The sequence below is a fragment of the Vipera berus genome (genome assembly GCF_964194415.1).
Source record: "Vipera berus genome assembly, chromosome: Z".
Lineage (NCBI taxonomy): Eukaryota > Metazoa > Chordata > Lepidosauria > Squamata > Viperidae > Vipera > Vipera berus.
The window spans coordinates 31,415,916-31,436,882 of NC_138205.1; the positions used below are offsets into that span (position 1 = coordinate 31,415,916).

The 20,967-nt window shown below is 40.1% G+C and overlaps 1 protein-coding gene across 1 annotated transcript in view; it reads left to right on the plus strand.

Annotated features, from left to right (window-relative positions):
* The window catches only part of DUSP3 (dual specificity phosphatase 3), a 32,351-nt gene extending 19,115 nt beyond the window's left edge, over positions 1-13,236 (plus strand). The window contains exons 2-3 of the mRNA XM_081345525.1: positions 4,173-4,399; positions 8,520-13,236. Of these exons, the coding sequence (XP_081201651.1) occupies positions 4,173-4,399; positions 8,520-8,728 (436 nt within the window). The 3' untranslated portion in view covers positions 8,729-13,236. The remainder of the gene's footprint in view (positions 1-4,172; positions 4,400-8,519) is intronic.
* The last annotated feature ends 7,731 nt before the right edge of the window (positions 13,237-20,967 follow it).

Consider the following 20,967-nt stretch of genomic DNA (forward strand, 5'->3'; position numbering starts at 1 on the left):
GACAGACGAGTCCCAACCACCAAGAATGATACCAGACCCAAACTCATGATAACATCACATGACATCACCACCACACAACCATTCAAAAAGCAAATCCGAACCCACAACGATAATGACACACAACCACAAAACAGAAACCTAACTACAACTGCAACATTAGCCACTTTAAACCCCTCCAAACCACACAATAAGCAAACTGACACCCACTATAAAAACATGGCACCACCACAAACACTGAGCCGAACAAAAGCAGCACAACTCACCAGTTCAGGTCTAAGGCTGGCAGCTGAGACCAGCCAATCCACTCAAAACACATCCCCACCCAATCAGAACACAGCCCCCATTCAAAACACACTCCCACCCAATCAGAACACAGCTAAGCCCCCACCCAATCAGAGCACACCTCCACCCCATCAGAACACAGCCAAGCCTCCACCCACAGAACACCCCCTCTGGCAGTTTAAAAAAGAAGAAAAAACAGCCACTATCACACACTTCTCTCAGAAGAACGAAGCTGAAGTCACCAGCCTGAGGATGACGGATGAGATTTTGTCGAAACGTTGCCTTGATACCTCCAATTCTACATGGGGAAAAACCCGAATGACCAAAGATATACATACAAACACCCGCGAAAACCTCAGAAAACAAATATCTTACCTCTACGGGGAGGAAATCCACCATTTAACTAGGACCTACGAAAAACTCGAAGTACGAAGAGCTTCCATTCTGTGTGACCTCACATTCCTACGCAACTGCCGAGATCAAAATTTAATCCCCATATCCTTCCAATTGAAATTCCACTCCAACTCTGCAGCCATCAAACACATCCTGATAAGAACCGAACTGGCCCTAATCAGAAATGAACTCCACACAAAAAGATTTCTCCTGGACCGAATCAACAGAGACCTCCTCACACTTCACCTCAAACTCAGCAACAAGATCCATCCCACACTTTGGGACAAATTCAAACAAATCGCTGTCTGGAGAGCTGAAACAGAGACTGCCTACAAAACAGACACACACACCAATAAACTCCGAAGACCAAAAGAACGCCAGAAACAAACCCCTCCCCTCTCACAGCAACACATGAAACAAACTGTGCACAACATCTCAGATAGGATTCTCACCAAAGCCGAAATCAACGTCCTGTCTAAAGGATTTAATTTTGCAGTCGCTCCCAAACACATCCCCACGGAAACCATTATATGCGGAGTCGAATCCAGCCTGACCAAAATTAACCCTGACGACGCCAACAAAATCAGACTCGAAGTTACCAACATCCTCTGCACCAGCAAACCACCCAAAAGCAACTTACCCAAAGAGGAACAGACAGCACTATTTAACCTAAAAAAAGACACCAGCATAATCATTCTGCCAGCAGACAAAGGCAATGCCATGGTGGTAATGAACTCATCTGACTACCATACCAAATTATCCAACCTACTCTGAGACTCCACATACAAACTTCTCAAGACAGATCCCACCACCTACCTGGAAAAAAATCACAAAATCCAAAATAAAAACCACCCCCATCAGTGAAGAGATCCAACAAACAATCATTCCCAGAGAAAAATCATCCAGATGTCCCAAGCTCTATGGTCTCCCCAAGATACACAAAGAAGGAACCCCACTCAGACCCATGGTCAGCTCCATAGGCTCACCTCTACAAAATCTAGCCAAATTTCTTGCCAAACAACTTCAGCCTTACGCAAATTCCATCAGCTCACATGTACAAAACTCATTCCAATTCATAGAGATCATAAGTAAACTAAACTTACAGCCCTGTGACCTACTTGTGAGCTTCGATGTCATATCCCTCTTCACCCAAGTGCCAATCAAAGAAGCCTTGACAGCTATCCTAAATAAATACAACCCCCCCAAAACACATCCTAGATCTGACCAACCACTGCCTATCAAACACATACTTCATCTACAATGGACAAAGATACAAACAAATGGAAGGAGCACCCATGGGATCACCCCTTTCACCTGTCATCGCAAACCTCTACATGGAACACTTTGAAACCCTCGCTCTAGAAAAATCCAACCACAAACCCAAACTCTGGCTCAGATACGTAGATGACACCTTCATAATCTGGCCACACGGCAAAGGAAAACTGGATGACTTCCTCACACATCTCAACAGCCTACACCCCAAAATACAATTCACAATGGAAAAAGAAGCTAACAATCAACTTCCCTTCCTTGATGTCTTAGTCTACAAGAAATCCAACAGCTCCCTAGGACACACTATCTACCATAAAAAAACACACACAAACCAATACCTGAACGCAACTCTCACACCACCACCCAGCACAGATCAACTCCGTAGCCAAGACACTCATCTCCAGAACAAAACACCTAGCTGACGAACAACACCTAAAAACCAAACTACACACTCTCACTAATGTACTAACAGCCAACGGATTCCAAAGAAACATGATTACCAACTTAATCCGAAGAGAGACACCCACAAAAATCCAAGACAGAGAACAAGAAAATGGCAAAGCCCTCCTCCCATACTTAAAAGGGACCACAGACAGAATCAGCAAGATCCTCCAAACACACAACATCAAAACAGCATTCTGCACAGACAGAAAAATATCCACCATCCTAAGAAACCCCAAAGACATAATTGGGTTAGAAAACCAAGGAGTATACGAAATCCCATGCACCACCTGCCCCACCACATACATCGGACAGACCAACAGAAGAATAAGTGCACACATTGAAGAGCACAGGAACTCACTCAGAAAGGGAGAACAAACTTCATCCCTGTTCCAACACTTTAAAGCCACGGGACACGAAATTGATTTAAAAAAAACCAGAACTATCGCCAAAATTGAACATTTTAACAACAATAATCAGAGAAGCCATCGAGATAGAAAAACGCCCCCACAGCATGAACAAACGAGATGATACCTCTCGCCTACCAGCCATTTGGAAACCTGCCTTGATTGACAGACAAGTCCCAACCACCAAGAATGATACCAGACCCAAACTCATGATAACATCGCATGACATCACCACCACACAACCATTCAAAAAGCAAATCCGAACCCACGATAATGACACACAACCACAAAACAGAAACCTAACTACAACTGCAACATTAGCCACTTTAAACCCCTCCAAACCACACAATAAGCAAACTGACACCCACTATAAAAACATGGCACCACCACAAACACTGAGCCGAACAAAAGCAGCACAACTCACCAGTTCAGGTCTAAGGCTGGCAGCTGAGACCAGCCAATCCACTCAAAACACATCCCCACCCAATCAGAACACAGCCCCCATTCAAAACACACTCGCACCCAATCAGAACACAGCTAAGCCCCCACCCAATCAGAACACACCTCCACCCCATCAGAACACAGCCAAGCCTCCACCCACAGAACACCCCCTCTGGCAGTTTAAAAAAGAAGAAAAAACAGCCACTATCACACACTTCTCTCAGAAGAACGAAGCTGAAGTCACCAGCCTGAGGATGACGGATGAGATTTTGTCGAAACGTTGCCTTGATACCTCCAATTCTACATGGGGAAAAACCCGAATGACCAAAGATATACATACAAACACCCGCGAAAACCTCAGAAAACATATATACACCAGGTATTTTCAAACTTTTAAGACTGTGCATCCTTCTTAAAAACAGATTCCTGGAGCTGTTAATCAAGAGGCAAACTCTGGCAGTAGAATATAGAATGATATATTTGAGTGAATTTTTACTTTTGCCCTTAGTCTCTCACAAAACCTCACCTGGCCAAGATTACAGTTGTTGTTGTTTTTGAATAAAAAAAATGTTAATTGCTATTTTTTGTGCCACATATGAAACAAATGGAAGCAGACATTTCTTAATGAACTTAGGGCTTGGACAAACTTTTGGCCTTGGATGTTTGTAAAAATATTTTAGAAATATTTTGCTAAAAGCCGTTAAAGTGGAGAACTCAATTTTTCTTAAAACAATATCCTTGTCATATATAAGTGCTTTGTAGCTAAGAAATGTTGGCTCTTGGTAAGAAAATTGGGATGTAGCAGGCATAGAATGTAATATCCTGAACAGGAATATTTTAGACCGTAATATTTTGTTGCCAATTCCATCTTTTCTTTTCTAGATTTTGGAGCTTATTTCTTCCCTCTGAATGTTCTTCTTTATAATGCTCTTACAGATTCATAGCCAAAAATGTCATGCGCTTACAACGCCTGGGTATTACCCATGTCCTCAATGCTGCGGAAGGCAAGTCTTTCATGCATGTGAATACAAATGCTGAATTTTATGAAGGAACTGGTATCATCTACCATGGCATCAAGGCCAATGACACCCAGGAGTTCAACCTCAGCCATTATTTTGAAGAAGCTGCTGTTTTCATTGATAAGGCATTAGCACAGAAAGATGGTAAGACATCTATGTCCAAATGGCTTTCCATGTAGCATGGCCAAATTGTTTTCTTGCTTAGTGGCTTGGATAAAATTTCTTATCTTTGGTCTGGTTCACACACTTGGTTTAAATTGTTGCATGAATTACCCAGTTATCATTTTGTAACAAATTGAGGCAAAGATCTGTGTTCCCATCCATTGTTTCTTAGTATTTAAAGTATTGCCAGAGTTAATCTCTCCAACTCATTGAGAGATTGCATGGCAGCAAGATGGGAAATAGTAAAGAGAAGAAAATAGCTGCATTGATAATAATTAAATGCTTCCTGCCCCTGCTCTCCTTCTCAACTGGCAGGAGAAATCACCATTACTTCAGGAGTTGTCATTTAATAATTGACTTGAAGCCTTTATGTATGTGTGTATATATAGATAATGCTCAACATATGACCACAATTGAGCCCAATTGAATTGATGAGTGAGTTTTGCCCCATTTTGTGATCTTTCTGGCCTCAATTGTTAAGTAAATCTGGCTTCCCTGTTGACTTTCTCAGAAGGCTGCAGAAAAATTGTCACATAAATCTGGTACACTGGAACCATCATAAATACATGCCAGTTGTCAGGCATATGGATTTTGATCATGTGACTAAGGAGATGTTGCAATGATTGTAAATATGAAAAATGGTCATAAGTGACTTTTCAGTGCCATGACTTTGAACAGTCACTAAACGAACGGTTGTAAGTCAAGGAATATCAGTATACTATCAGTATCTCCTTCCTTTTCTTTTATACCATATAATTCTGCAGTTTCTTAGAACTATCCTATATTTTTCAATTTGACCCCAGTTTCCTATGTAAGTTCTCTGGCCACCCATTTACAAAGGCATTTTTTTAAATGTAAATGTTTGATATAGGTGGTCTGGAGGGGTGGAAATATGGAAGACAGGCAGATCTCTTAATGTAGAAGTCAACAACCTTTTTTACTCAGGGACACATTTTGAATTTTAGCAACATTGAAGAACAAAATTACTCCTATTGGAGACATGCCTATTCATTAAATGGCCACCACAAATGGAATGGGCAGCAATAAAACAACCATTGCCAAAAGTCAAAAACTCTTGGGGTGCACTAAAAAAATGTTTGGGGTATAATGGTCCCTGAGGACACAACATTGCCAACCACTGTTTAATGTTTTCTTGTCCTGGATTCACTGAACTTTTGCAATCTTTTGGGAGCTAGAGGAGAGGATGGATCTGTTGAAATGTTAGAGTTGAAGAGAAGAGAAGTGTGGGAGATGTAAATGAGAAATGTATAAATTACATCCAGTTGTCACTGCAGAAAAAGTATCATTTGTCTGCTTGCTGATCACTTGCAGTTGGCTGTGAGTTTGAGCTGTTATATAGGGACGACAAAGGGAAACAAAATACTGTAAATGTCAGGCTTTACATTTTTCCCTTACCTTTTTATGTCTTTTCTCCATCTGAAGTAAATGCTGTGGATTTTTCCATAATAGAATTTTGGGCCTGGGAAAACAGGGATGAAAAAGATGAATGGTAGTCTTTGGCTTGCACCTATTGTTGGGGTTGATCTGGATTCATTCCTTCTTGTAGAATTGAGCCAAAGTTGCACTGAGATCAGGTAGTGCAACCTTTGGTGGCACATCATGAGGAAATAACATTTCCATGCTTCATCATTAAATGGCTCATGAAGGTATGGGCATGAAAAATGTGTACTTTTTAAATGGCCCAAGTTTTGCTAATTTCACTCCTAAACTTTTGCTTGAAGATTTCAAAAGAGATCATGAAAACTCACAAGACTGGCAATATTGTATGATAATTTTGGCCATTTGTTTAAATCTTAAAAAATACTTGTGTCCTGCAGAAGCTATTAGTGGATGTTCAAGTTGTGTGGTTATGTCTGAACATTGCATCACAGAAATAACACTTGAATAATAGGGCAATGCCGTCTCAATTGGTGTCACCTGACTTTTATTCTCTGATTAGCCTAAGGAATTGAATAAGTTGTTTGGTGAATAAGCAAGATCCAGCTCCCTGAGGCAGTTATTAGGCCTACATTGGGTTGATTTTCTTTTGGTAAATCTACTTGACTGTATAATAGTGGTATATATAGGACTAAAGCATGCATGTTATATACATACACACATGAACACAATCTGCTCACTACTCTTAGTGCATTGCATATTTGCTTATTCATACACAACCCTGATAAACCTCTCCTGGGCCATTAAAGTGATCAATTGATATGAAAGGATTTTTGTTAGGCTGAAAAGTTGGGGAAAACCTAGGGTGAAAGTATAATAGTGCTGATACTGGAAAAGAAAATGGTAGGAGAAATTACAGCTTTTTCCTCTGGGCAAAGGTTTCTGTTGGAAGGATAGCTACACTTGATGGTAATCAGCATCTTTTGAACCTAAGAGCCAGGAGAGACAAAAAGAGAAGGCTTATAGAAATAAAAGGAATTGGCTGATTGTGCCAAGTGTATGCTTCTAATATTTGCTGTGGGGTAGTCAAAAAGAGCAAAATGGCATTTTTCCATTTTCTAGTTTGGCAGAGTTAGGAGAGAACAGAGTTTTTTACAGGAAGCAAAAGCACCAAAGGGGACTGACTCAGAAAATTGCAAGGGCCTGTCCCTAATCATTTTAGATGGAAAGAGGGGAATTTGGTATCTAGAAATGCATCCTTGCATGAAATGGAAGTCCTTTCCATGCTCCTTTGCAATTGGTAGTGCTTTAATCTTAGAATTAAAGCAAAAACAAGAGATGGCAGCTAAATGGGATTTCTGAGATGTTGGGTAGTCAAATAATGTTCAGTAATCTGGAACGATAAACAGATTTGCTACGTGTTCAGAACAGATTCCAACGGGGTTTCATTATTGGAAATGCTAAAGTGGGGGGGGGGAATTCTTTTCTTTCTTCTATCTCAACATGTGTTTATTTCTGGTTCATGTGTTGTACATTTTATTAATTTTTTTTACACTTTTTGTACATTTTTTCTCTTACCTCTGAGAATGGTCCATATTTTTCTTTCTGACTCCTACCCTCTCACCATCCCTTCCTTCTCCATTTTGGTATTACATTTTGTTAAAAAGAAAATCCAGGTGGACTATCTGGGCAAGTAAAAACTCCCCGTTATTAACAGTATTAGAACACATTTCGTATTTGCCTCACAACATCCATCATCAACTAGTGGACTGATGGCCATGGGGTTGGACTAGAAAGACCTCCAAAGTCCCTTCCAACTGTGTTATTCTATTCTGTTTTGTTCTGTTCTATTCATCATGATGGATGAATATGTTGGCAACTAGGATTCAGCACACAGTGGAACATTAGTTAAGACTTTTACATTTTTCTCATATGAAAAAGCAAGTTTAGGTTAGTGTGGTAGTGGTTTCTGTGTCAGTTTTGTTTTCTGGTTCTCCCCTTCTTCAGTAAAGTCTAAAACAAACAAACAACACATCAGTGTTAAGAACTATATACTAAGAATGTGTTTATCCACATTGGCTATTACAACTTTATATTCACACTGCTGGGGAATTCTGGATGTTGAAGTCTATCCAACTAAGGCATGGGTGTCAAATTGCCAGCCCGTGGGCCAGTTGCATCATGCGGTGGCCACGCCCGCCCCAGCTCTGGCAATGCGAAAAAAGTTGTGATACGTCATGACACGTCAAGTGACGCAGTGAGTTTGCCACCTGTGATCTAAGGGATGCCTAGGTTGGGGAAGGTTGTTGAAAAAGGGAAAATCTTATCTATATCCCTGTAAAGCAGGCATGTCAAACTCGTGACGTCACGTGACGTCGCGCGACGTATCAGAACTTTTTCCCATTGCTGAAAATGGGATGGGTGCGGTTTCTCTGTGACGCTCCGGCTCACGGGCCGGCAGTTTGACACCCCTACTGTAGAGGTAGCACTTTAAAGTGGAGTGACAGCAGGCAAGAGAGAATGGTATATTCTCCTATTAAAGTCCTCTGTTAGTACACTTGCTATTCTCCCCCAGCCTTCCCACCAACACCTGATCCACACATCTTTACCCTAAAGTTTATATTGTATGCTTATCTCTGTTATGTAGCCAGAATATCTTTGACATAACATTGTGTGTCTGTTCTTTTTTTTTTTTGCCAACCAGGTAGAGTGTTTGTCCACTGCCGTGAAGGCTACAGCCGCTCTCCCACCCTCGTCATCGCTTACCTCATGCTTCGGCAGAACATGGATGTCAAAAGTGCTGTCAGCGCCGTCCGGCAGAAACGGGAGATTGGGCCCAATGATGGCTTCTTGAAGCAGCTGTGCCAGCTCAATGAGAAGCTGGTGATGGAGGGCAAGCTGAAGAAAGCATAGGCACTATTTAGCCCGTGGCCTCTCTGCACTTCTTGCCAAACACTGTTAATTGCTTTGGGTTGAGAGCTGCCAGGCTGCACAAGCGAGGCAGGAGAAAGCTCAAGTTGCTTTCACAAAGACTGGGTGGGGTGGTTTCGAGTAGTACCAGAAAACTACTGCAGGATTGTGGATCCCACCTTGTCCAGCCAGGCACCAGCTCACATATCTTTATTTTGGAATTTGTTGAGTATAGTTTTGATTGTGTGTGTGAGAGAGGAAGAAAGTTGAAGGGCTTGGTTTGAAAGCACTTTGTATCATGACTATAACTGTCTTTAAGTTTCACAGGATATGATTTTGCTGTTGTCCTCATTTGCTTAGCCAGCCAGCCCTGCCTCCATCCCCCTTGTAGATTTAATGGAGGGTTTTTTTCTTCACATGTTTAGAAGTAAGGGCTTTCCTGTACATGGATGGTAGCCCGGGCCAAAGGTGTGGGATTAAGTTCTAGTCCATATGATTTATTTGCAGGGCGCATTAGGGTTCTTTTGATTTCCCCAAAAAGTTTATATAAATAACCCACATACTAAAACTATAGACCTCAGGTACCAGGGCAGTGCTAGATTAATTTCTCCAGCTGCTGAACCTTGGGAGAATCTTAAAACAAGTAGCTCTATTTTGCTGAGCCAGACTTTGCCATTTAGTTCCAATCTATTTCACAATTCTAAGAATGGTAACATTTAAAAATGAAAAATGATTGAGGTCATCTAGTTTGCAGATAAATGTGCAGGTGCACATGCATTCATGCAGATGCAGCCGCATGAATGTGCAGTAGTGGCTCTTTCTGATAGCTGGCCTTTCAGGCTACTTAATACCTTCAGCAAAGAAAATCCCACTTTCTTCTGAGAGAAGTTAATTCACTATCCAACAGTTCTTAGCCACTAGAAAGGTTTGTCCTAATGTTTTGTTGCAATCTTCCTTGGTCTTGATACCTCTTGCTTTAATTCCTGCCTTTAAGAGCAGAGTTTGTCAGCCTTGGCAACTTTATTTATTTATTTATTTATTCGGTTTATATACCGCCCTACTCCCAAAGGACTCAGGGCGGTTTACAAGGCAAAATTTAAAAACAATACAATATAAAATTAAAATTAAATTAAGTCTAGCTGCAAAAAATTAAAATCACAATTTAAAAACATTAAACCCCCTCAGTCCATACCAGAGCCAGGTTTTTAGGTCCCGGCGAAATGAACGAAGGTCGGGGGCAGTCCGGAGTTCCATTGGCAGTTGATTCCATAGGGCAGGTGCGCCCACAGAGAACGCCCTCCCCCTGTGGATCGCCCATTGGCAATCCTTGACCGGCGGTACCCTGAGGAGGCCCTCCCTGTGGGAGCACACAGGACGATGGGAAATTGACGCTGGCAGCAGGTGCTTCACTTTAATATGTGAAGACTTCAATTCCCAGAATTCCCCATTTGTCCACACATATTGAAGTTGCCAAAGTTGAGAAATATTGTTCTAGAGCAAGAGCTCCTTTCTCTGTCATATCTTTCAGCTATTTGAAGAGAGTTATATGGTTTTCTCTTAGGCCTGATGCTGGGTACTTCCATTCTTTGGAACAAGGATGCTGTCTAGAATAGGTCATAAGCAATAAATTGACTAGCCAGGATCAGTGTCAAGAATGTCTGCAAAGAGGCACCCTGGCTGTCAAATATATGTGTAGGAGTGTTTGTATACACATGCATGCACACCACCGCCACATATGTCTTTCGCTTATGCTAGTTAAAGTAGGCCCCTTGGGTCATCGCAAGATAAGAAAGTAAATGTTTAGTAAAAAGAAGCACAATTTCTCGTCATCAAATTATCTTTCTGTTTTAACTGTGCTTGATATGAATGTGGATATAAAATAGATGTTATACAATACTGAGACATGTACACGTACATAGGCACATATACAAGTAATGAAAAAGCCATCTAAGAACAAACTTAATGTAGTAATATTTTCTATATAGTGTTGATGTAGGCGGGTTTACAGCTTCTGTGTTAGAAGCAAATTCTTCCCCCCCCCCCTTTTGTTGTTGTTGTTGTTGTTTCCTTTGTCCTGTCCTTTTGCCCTGTTTGCCTACAAAGTCACCAGGACATACCTGTGTTTCAATACAGTCGGTATGATTTTGGCTGTGTTTAGCTGCACTGACAATAGAAACAGCTGGTTTCTTGTTGAGTTTCAGTAAGGAATATTAGCAACCTGCTTCTTGGCTAGAGGTCTTTGCCAATAGTAATAATGGTTTTTGAAATGCTGGATTTGGTAAGTGGAACAAATTAACATAAATAAGCTGATCAAGTAATTTAATGTATTCTGGCAACACATAGCCTTGTGCGAGAGCTGTGTTGTATGAAATTCTGTGTAGTTACATTTGAGATCTCTCTCACTATCCTCCCCCACCATCTTATTTTCTACAAGAGAGCACTAAGCTGAAATTTTTCAAGAATAATTTTTTCTGACTCTGCTTTCCAGAATGGTTTTTTTTATTACTCTTAAAAGATTATTGTCTAGAGATAATGAAATTGTATTCCAGCAACAGATTGGAATTGGTTGCTGCTGTACATTTTTATTTTATTTAATATTTTTATTCCACTAAATAGAATTAAGACCCGGGGGAGGGGGTGTTTTGCTTTTTTTGAGATGTGGGAGATATATGGTAATTCTGCTTCTTCTTCTACTTCTCACTTCCAGTTCCTTTGCAATGGCTTCTGGCCAAGTGATGATGTTACGGGAACCCAATTCAGATCCCCATTCATCCTGGAAGTTCAGTCTCTAGATGATGGTGGGCTGCTTTCCATCTCTCAGCAAAACCAGCTTCCTTCTATTATTGTGAACATTAAAAGGGGCAAGAAAACTAACATTGATTGATGTTCCTTGAAGAACAGGTGTTGCAACTGAATAAGTAAAAAGTTTGCCTGCCCTTTTTTCACACGTCTTATAGCCATATTGGTGCAGTTGCTGATGAAAGCACAGATTTAGAGGACTGTCTTAGGTTCACAGAGAAATATTCTAAAAATGACAAACTCAGTAACGTAGACAGCTTAAAAAATCTACATACATTTTAATTGAGCTGCAAAACCGTTGGGTTTATTGGAAATCAGAGCTTTTGGCACAAATTTCCCGGCACTCTGAGCTCTGACACAAGAACTGAACCACTGCCAACCCCTTACCTGCTTTCACTGCCTTGTTTCTTGCCATCCTCTCTTGTCTTTCAGGATGACAAGTCTGCCTCTTCCAGCCCAGAGTTACAGCCTTAAGTTAGTAATGGAGCATACACTTTGCATGCCAAACGTCTCTGATCCACTTCAATAGGCAAGAAGCAGGCCATAGTCTGATCAGGAAGAGCCACAGCCTGTTTAGGTGGATAGTATAGGGCTGGCTGGATTAGCAGCTTCAGTTGGGCATGGGGTGGCTTCATTGTTCTTAAGAAGGAAACAATAGCTTCACTGTTGCTTCAAAAGGTTGCTGACAAACTTCTATTTTTTTCAATAATTTTATTAAAAGATGATATGCTGATAAAACTAATACAAGTACATAGTACAGAAATACATTTTAAAAAAATTTACAAAGTGTAAAAAAAAAGATCAAAAAAATCTCCCTCTTCATCTCCAGCAGTTATAATCAACATTAACAACTCTATCTCTTAAAATACATGTGAGCATCATCTCATTCCATTCTCTATAAACCCATCTCTTAAACCTCATTTTTCCCTATTAATCAACAAAAATCCAGTAAGAGTTATCAGAAATTACAAGTATTACAAACTACAAGAGGCTGCAAAAACATCACTCCTTGCCATCTACTCAAAAGTCTTCAGCTGTCTAGAATACATCTGGGCAATCTCAAGATGTCTTCTTGATTGGGGGAGAATTTTCAAGCAATTCAGACTTAGCATCCACCTGCCTTTTGTTTCCTGCTGTCTATAGAACATCAGTTTGCCATTCTTCACTAAAAGCAGAAAAAAAATGCTTACAAATTTCTTGACTAAAAACGATGAAACTTGCAGTCCTATGTATCTGCAACTCATTATTCCTCTTTGTACAGAGGATGATGGAAGCCACAACTCCGTGGAGATTACAAAATTGGAGGTGTTTGTATTACAGTATTCCAATTAATAACCTGTAATTAAAATTAAAATAATTTATGAGCAAGGATGTGAGTTCAAACCCCCCCTCCCCAAAGAAATATGACAGGAATAAATTTACTAAGGGAGCCCATGGCTTAGAGGTTCTGTGTGTGAGGTTTTGGTGGAGAAGAGATGGTGTGCTCCTTGTTCTTGAGGCCCTGCATTGCTGTGGTTACAAACTGAAATCATAGTGATGGTTACATTAAGAAAAGGGGTCAAACAGCCAGGAGATGCTCAATAATGAAAGGAAATGGAATAACTTATCTGAAGCATCTGTATTTTTTTTAAAAATGTATTGTGATATTTGTCATTTGTTAAGAGGGGAGACAATCCACAAATGTTCAATAAAACTGACTGTGGCATTCAATGCCTGCCTTGTCTGGAAGTTGCTGGACTGTTCAAGGAAACCTCAGAGGAAAGTGGAAATGTTTGCCTTCATTTTGCAGTAGGAGGAGGTATTTTAAGATAATGCTCTTAGGAAATTACTCCTTAATTACATTAGGCCAGCCCACATCACACAAATCATTTTGTACCAGGAGGAACCCTTGAAATATTTTTCATGCCTTGGGAAACCCCTGCACATTCAGTTTTCCTAAATGCAGCTTCTCCTCGTTTCCTATCTCCTCTCCCAAGAATCCTTCTGTGGGCACGCATGCCTTCGCCCCAGTCCTAGGCCTTCAGCTGGGTTTTATAAAACCTTTTCGCTTTAGGCCTCTGCCGCCATGTACCCCCCCCCCAAAAAAAAGTTCAATTAATCAACTTCTTGTTGGAGAAAAAGTTCTCGCAAAGTTGAAATTGATTGATTGAACCTTTTAGTCCCACCCAGTCTGCAGCTACCACTGCAGCCACGCCCACTCAATGAGTGACTGCCCACTGTCACCCAGCAGCCTTCATGCCTAAGATGAAACTAGAATTTGCTTTCTCCCTGTTTCTAGTCTGATGCCTTAACCACCATATCAAACTGGCTCTTGGGATGTTCCCTGCCTCTTCCCCTTTTTCTTTGTCAGGGAAGCAAAGCACCAGACTATTGCTATCCAGCATTTTTATGCTGCAAGTGGGTTTTGTGGGCTGAGAGGCATTCCTGGAAATACAATACTTGCAGCAGGACCTTATTTGCTTCCCAGCTCGCTGTTCAGGCAACTTTCAGCAGCTTTGCATTCTCATCATGTCTGATCCTCCTTCTCTCCCCTTAAATTAATACTTAATGAATTCCAGTGGAATAAGAGACAGGTGGCACTGTAGAAATTTCTGTGAATGTGCTGATACTACATTGTCAAGCATTTCTATACATATTTGGTTTAGAATAGAGAACAGTACAATGGTTGGTAAGGCGAGGAAGAAATCCCTGCTGCTGTTATGTCTCTAAGTTTTTCTTTCCAGTGATTCCTTACTTAAGCCGACTTAAACTCTAAATGCAGTTTCCAAATATCCACTTGATGGCATCGTTCTTCCAGTGTAAAAGGATTTCCAGCAAATTGCATAAAATTTTCCATTCAAAAATTTTGAACCTAGACTTTCAAAAATTGTTACCTGATTTTAATGTTGCAATACAGAAGAAAATTATTGAATACACCTGGAGAGTAATCATGATGACCATGTTTAATTCTAATTATGTTGAAGTAAGTACACGTAGCCCTTGAATTACAACAATTTATTTCGTGGTTGTTCAACATCACAAAGGTGATGACTTATGACCATTCCTTGTACACCATCACAGTGTCCCATCAATTACACAATCAAAATTTGGGTGCTTGGCAACTAGCATGTATTTACAATTTTTATTTTTTATTTTTATTTTAATCCCATTTATATCCCGCCCTTCTCCGAAGACTCAGGGCGGCTTACAATTTAAGCACAAACCAATGTGCTTAGCAATAGCCTTCATTCTATGTATATGCTTGCTTATTAGGGCTTTCGGCCCCTGCCAAGCGGCATTATTACAAAGTCAGCTTATTGCCCCCAACAATCTGGGTCCTCATTTTACCTACCTCGGAAGGATGGAAGGCTGAGTCAACCTTGAGCCTGGTGGGATGCGAACCTGCACTAATTGCAGGCAGCTGGTGTTACTTAAGGAGGCATTAGCCCACTGCTCCACCAAGGCTCTGGTTACAGTGTTCTGGGGTAATGTCAGAATTTGTGACCTTCCCAGACAGCTTCCAACAAGCAAAGCCAGTGGGAAGCTGGATTCACTTAATGACTATTTGATTCACTTAATCATGGCAAAAAAGATTGTAAAATTGGATGCGACTCATCTAATAACCACCTTGCTTAACAATAGAGGTTCCACTCTTGATTGTAGTCATAAGTGAAGGACTACCTGTAAAATAAACTGGATTTAATTCTTCCACTATATTTTGCTAGGGGAGATATGTTATACAAAAATTTAAGTGTAGTCCTGGAGAAAAACCCGGATGCGTTTGATAAAGAGCAATTTAGCTCCTTTTCCTCTTAAACATCATAGGAAAAACACAAGACGAGTTGGATTAGCATGGGTTGGCAAAATTATAACCTGGTTTACGTACCAGTCTGAACCAGGAGTCCTGGCATCTATAAGTCACATGACATTCATTAAAAAAAGTGCAATTTTAGGATGCATCAACATCTTAAGAGATTTGGGAAATAATAAAAATAGAATATTCTATTTTATTCTTTTTTGCTTAGACCAAAACTTGAGACCTCTATATGTCCAGAGTTACTAATTCAGAGAACAGTGATGAGGATGATCAAGAGTACAAACTAAATCCTATAAAGTGAGATTGAAAGAGGGAAATTGCTGTTAAATTTGGCATTTCACAAGAATATGTGGGCCACATTATAGATTTTCCTCAATATTCAAAGGTTTGTGTAGGTTCCTCACATGCTGTTGACAGAGGTGAAGACTTCAATGGGGAAATTTACAAGCACTGTTGACATGCTATAAAAATGAAAGGCATTTCTTCATAGCAGTGTGACAACCAGAGAAACATGGATCTCACCATTATGAGCCAGAAATAAATAATAAAAACCATCATAGGGCTTTATGTATAGGGTGGGCATAAACATAGCTTGCATCAGGAAATCACATTTTTTTTTTAATACTGTCGATATGGATGCCTTTCACCTTGGCACTACTATCAATTCATAGTGTGCAACACTCAAAATTTGGAAACAACAGAGTTTAACAAGAAATGTTGCTGTACACACCACAAGAATATTGGGCCTCATATTTCATAAAGAGGTAAGTTGTAAAGTTGAATCAGCTTAGTCCATCCACCATATAGCCCACATTTAGTTCTATACAACTTCCACCTTTTCCCAAAATTTAAAAAAATATTGTCATGATTATTGTCACCCAAATGGAAAGGAGTTTGGGAACAAAACTTTACAAAATGTGAAATTATCTCATGAAGTCATGTCTACAATTGGGAAAGGGATAAATGGCAAACTTGTGAAGAAGTAAATATAGGTAAGGGATTTTCAAGGATTAGTTTCCTATTTCATTTATTAAAATATCCTATTTAAACTAAAGTTATAAAGATGGAGACATTAGTTTCATTCAACTTTGATATGATTTCTTCCATAATTCACCCAATTATGGAAATATTAAAAAAAGAGCTCAAATGTGGATGTTCTTCATTTGATAAATTCTAAGGGCCATAGAGTAAGGGACGCGGTGGCTCAGTGGCTTAGGACGCTGAGCTTGTCGATCAGAAGGTCGGCAGTTTGGTGGGTAGAATCCCGAGTGCCGCGTAACAGTGAGCGCCTGTTACTCGTCCCAGCTTCTGCCAACCTAGCAGTTTGAAAGCATGTAAAAATGCAAGTAGAAAAATAGGGACCACTATAGTGGAAGGTAACAGCATTCCGTGCGCCTTTGGTGTCTAGTCATGCCGGCCACATGACCACGGAGACGTCCTCGGACAAGCGCTGGCTCTTCGGCTTTGAAACGGAGATGAGCACCAGCCCCTAGAGTCGGAAATGACTAGCACGCATGTGCGGGGGAACCTTTACCTTTACCTTAAGGGCCATAGAAGGGATGTTTGTAGACTATTTTTTTAACAAGGAAGGGTTTGTTTATTGATACACTAATCACATGAGCTGAATTTATCTAGCATATTTTATCATAAACTAATTTATAAACTACAAGGACTGGATTTGACCAATTCACTTAGATAAAGCCATGCAAAGCACAAGCAAGGCCTTTGTGTAGTAGAATAATCAGAGAATATGGGAACTACAGGCCAAAATACAGTTTGATGAAGATATTTTCCCAGTGACTTTGAGGAAAGGAAAACCATTGAAATAAATTAAATAGCCTTGTTAAAAAAAATCCAGGTTGCTGCTATTCTAACCACCCTTTTTCTGTGTTAAGCCACTATCTTTTGCAATTACTGGATTTTTGACACCAGATGGTGCCATAGGCCTTTTCTTGGCCTAAAATATGGACCCGGCATTTCTTTCATCTGCTTGGCAGTTCTTTCCTTTCACTGCAGTCTATTTTCACTATTGTAAATAAACGCTGCCTTTGATGATCCACTTATCAACCTTTTCTTGCCATCTTTTTGCTTTCCCATTTGTCATGATTACACCCCAAGGCAGAAAACACATTTGCCTGTCTATATGTTCCTCTCTCCTGACCTCTTACTTTCCAACTAAGACTCTACCGCCACCATTATCCAATCATTTTTCTTTTGTCTTCCTACCAACAGTTAAAAGGCAGATGTAGCACCAATCACAGTAGCTAAAGAACCAAACGGGTGAGAGCACATCAGCTTAAATAAATAAAGAGTTCTTGCAACCAACTGTCACAGAGCTGGAGGAAAAATTAGAGCGAGGATGCTGGGGATGGAGAAGAAATTACCTAGCCAAATATCTTATTCTTGAAACAGTGTAGTTCATTTTTTGTCAGCAAAAAGATGGAAGCAAAGTTACTAGGAGTAATGGTGAAGGTAAATTCATATAGATACAAATGACCCTTTGGATAGCTGAGTCTCCTGACACTACCCTTCTTCGCTTCAAAGCCCTTCTGCTTCAAAAATCTCCAGACATATGTCTCGACCATAATGGTAGGAAACCCTGGGACTTGTAGTCATCTGGTGAGAGAGATGGCCAGATTTTGCTTCAAAGTAGAAAGTAGCCTGCTAGCCTGTTATATACCTCAAGTCAGACAAACTGACCAGTTTCTATATAACAGACTGAATGGAGACACACTTGACATAAGGAGGAATAGACTACTAGCATGTATTCTATATGGGGCTCCCTTTGAAGACTATGTCAGGGACGTGGTGGCTCAGTGGGTTAGGACGCTGAGCCTGTCGATCAGAAGGTCGGCAGTTTGGTGGGTAGAATCCCGAGTGCCGCGTAACAGAGTGAGCGCCTGTTACTCGTCCCAGCTTCTGCCAACCTAGCAGTTCGAAAGCATGTAAAAATGCAAGTAGAAAAATAGGGACCACTACGGTGGGAAGGTAATAGCGTTCCATGCGCCTTTGGCGTCTAGTCATGCCAGCCACATGACTACGGAGACGTCCTCGGACAAGCGCTGGCTCTTCGGCTTTGAAACGGAGATGAGCACCGGCCCCTAGAGTCGGAAACAACTAGCACGCATGTGCGGGGGAACCTTTACCTTTACCTTTTACTTGAAGACTATGTGGAAGCTGCAATTGGTGCAGAAAGCAGGCCCCAACGTTTTCATTCACACAGTCACACATATACAATAAAAAGATTTAAAAACAAAAGTTACAATACAAGCTAATATAGAATAAGGAAGGGAAAATAAAAAGAAATCAAGGAGGGGGCTAAAAGTGCAAGAAAGAAGATGTGGGAGAAAAATAGAAAAGAAAGAAGATACAAAGGAGTTGGTTTCAATCTTCTTTATAGCAGATAAAATATAAATTTACCTCTTTTTCTGAAATTACATCATGACTGTCTTCTTTCTATAATATAGCTTATCTTTCTGTAATGTCAATCTATCTATCCTATCTAATCATCAGAAGCAAAAATTTATATTTTTCTGTTTTATTTACGCAAAAAGTTCATAAAGGGTTTCCAGTCACCAATAAATATTGAAATTGTCTTTTCTCTAATCAAACAAGTGAACTTGGCCCTCAACCAATTCCATCATCTTCATCAACCAGTCCTCTGTTAGCTGGGTCCCATCATCTGAAGAATGAGAACAATGTTTTGGATGCTGCATGAATTATCTTCCAAAAGCTTCCAAATACCATTCAAAGTTTTAAGTTATAAAATCCTTTACTGTGAATTAGGACCTGAATATTTGATCCATTCAGCACAATTGTTCCAATTGGTATGTTGAGCTTTCCACTTCCATGTGAGATTTGGGTGGGGAGGACTGAAAACACAATGGTTCTCACTATATGCTCAGTCTTTCAGAACAGCTATACCATGGAGATCTAGTTGATGCCTTTCTGGTGACATTTGGAAAGGCAGTCAAGATGGAGTTTTTCTGCACAGCTTTTAATTATTTTCAAGCATTCTTAGACACATTTGCTGCAATTTGCATGGCAAGGTTTAATTGTCAATGCATTGGGTTTTTTGTTTTGTAAATTATTTTTATGGATTTTATTCATATTTACAAATAAATCCATTGATATGAGGTCAGTGAAATTTAAGTATTGTAAATGGATAAATAAATAAAATTGTAATATTGACAAAAATAAGACTATATTTCAGCTCTCTTTGGCTGAGATCAAGATGGCTACCTTAGGATGTTAAAATAATGCAGTCTAGTTTCATCAAAATAAAATCTTAGGAGAGATGTCCCTATGTATGCAAGTCATACACGCACCAATATATTGGGGTATATTTAAAGTCTATAGGATTGTTTTAGCTTTGTTAATTAAACAAGTTGAGCATTGTATGAGATTATGAACGTATGTATTTCTTCCAATTTATTCCTGGGGACATTTTCTTATATTCAATTACATCTTTCCATCTGGCAAGTGCAGTAGATGGTTTGAGTGTATGCTCCGAAGACTGGCACAGGGGTCTGCAACTTTTCCAAAACTGAAGGTTGTGTGGATAAATTGAGCACCATATTCCATAATGGGGGGGGGGGGTGAGGGTGGGCATGTAGAGAAAAATCCCCATCTATAGCAGTAGGAGGTATGAACTGGTAGTAGCATTTGGAGACCTCAGTGGTTGGCTGGATAGTCATATATTGAACATGGTGTGGTAAAACCTGTAGTGTGCAGGGCAATAATTTAATGACCTCTTAAGTCTTTCCAACTTAAGATTCTGTAATTGCATCCAAGGAGGCCTTTGTGTGCTTTTGCTCTGAGTTCACAGGTAGAACAGAAGTTGAAGCAGCTAAAATGTCTCCTGACTCTTTTAGATGGGCTTTCTCTTTTTCCAAAGAAACCCATCTTTATTCCTACAATATGGAGGGATGGATAGCATTCAGATCATGATCAAATAACTTCAAAGAAGAAAAGAATGAAAATAATCTACATGAAAACAGTTGGAGTTCTGTCACCGATATCCCAAATTATGGCCTTCATGGCAAGGGGAGATTTTTACTGGTGCACAAAAGCTAAGGAAGCTGTGTCTCACTTTTCCACATAATATATCTCTTCCAGTAGTACAGTTCAGAGGAGATCCCATGAAAGAATTTAATAGTGGGGTAGATAATGGTCCCCCCAACAGATTTGAGAGTTATAGAATTCAACACTAATTCATTTTAGAAAGAACAGTTTTGCCTGTTGTGGTACATCAGATCTTAACAGGCACTGATTGTCAAACCACCTTGGTACTTTTAGAAATTATTCATTTCCTTTTCTCTTTCTCTTTCTCTTTCTCTTTCCTCTCCTCTCCTCCCCTCCCCTCCCCTCCCCTCCCTTCCCCTCCCTTTGATTTGATTCATAGGCTAGTAAAATCAAGCCTGGATATGTTTATATAGTGGTTAAAATCCCATGCTTGTACAGCTGTCATTCAGAGAATCATGATTATGTACAGCCTTGACTATGACTTGCACAACTAGTGTTGGGGCATGTTTTGACTCCTTCAGAAGCTCCAGACTAAACTATATTTTGCTCCCTTGAATATCAGCAGTTTTCTATCAAATGTAGATATGAGGCACTGTGCCCTCTTTAGATGGGGCTCCTATGA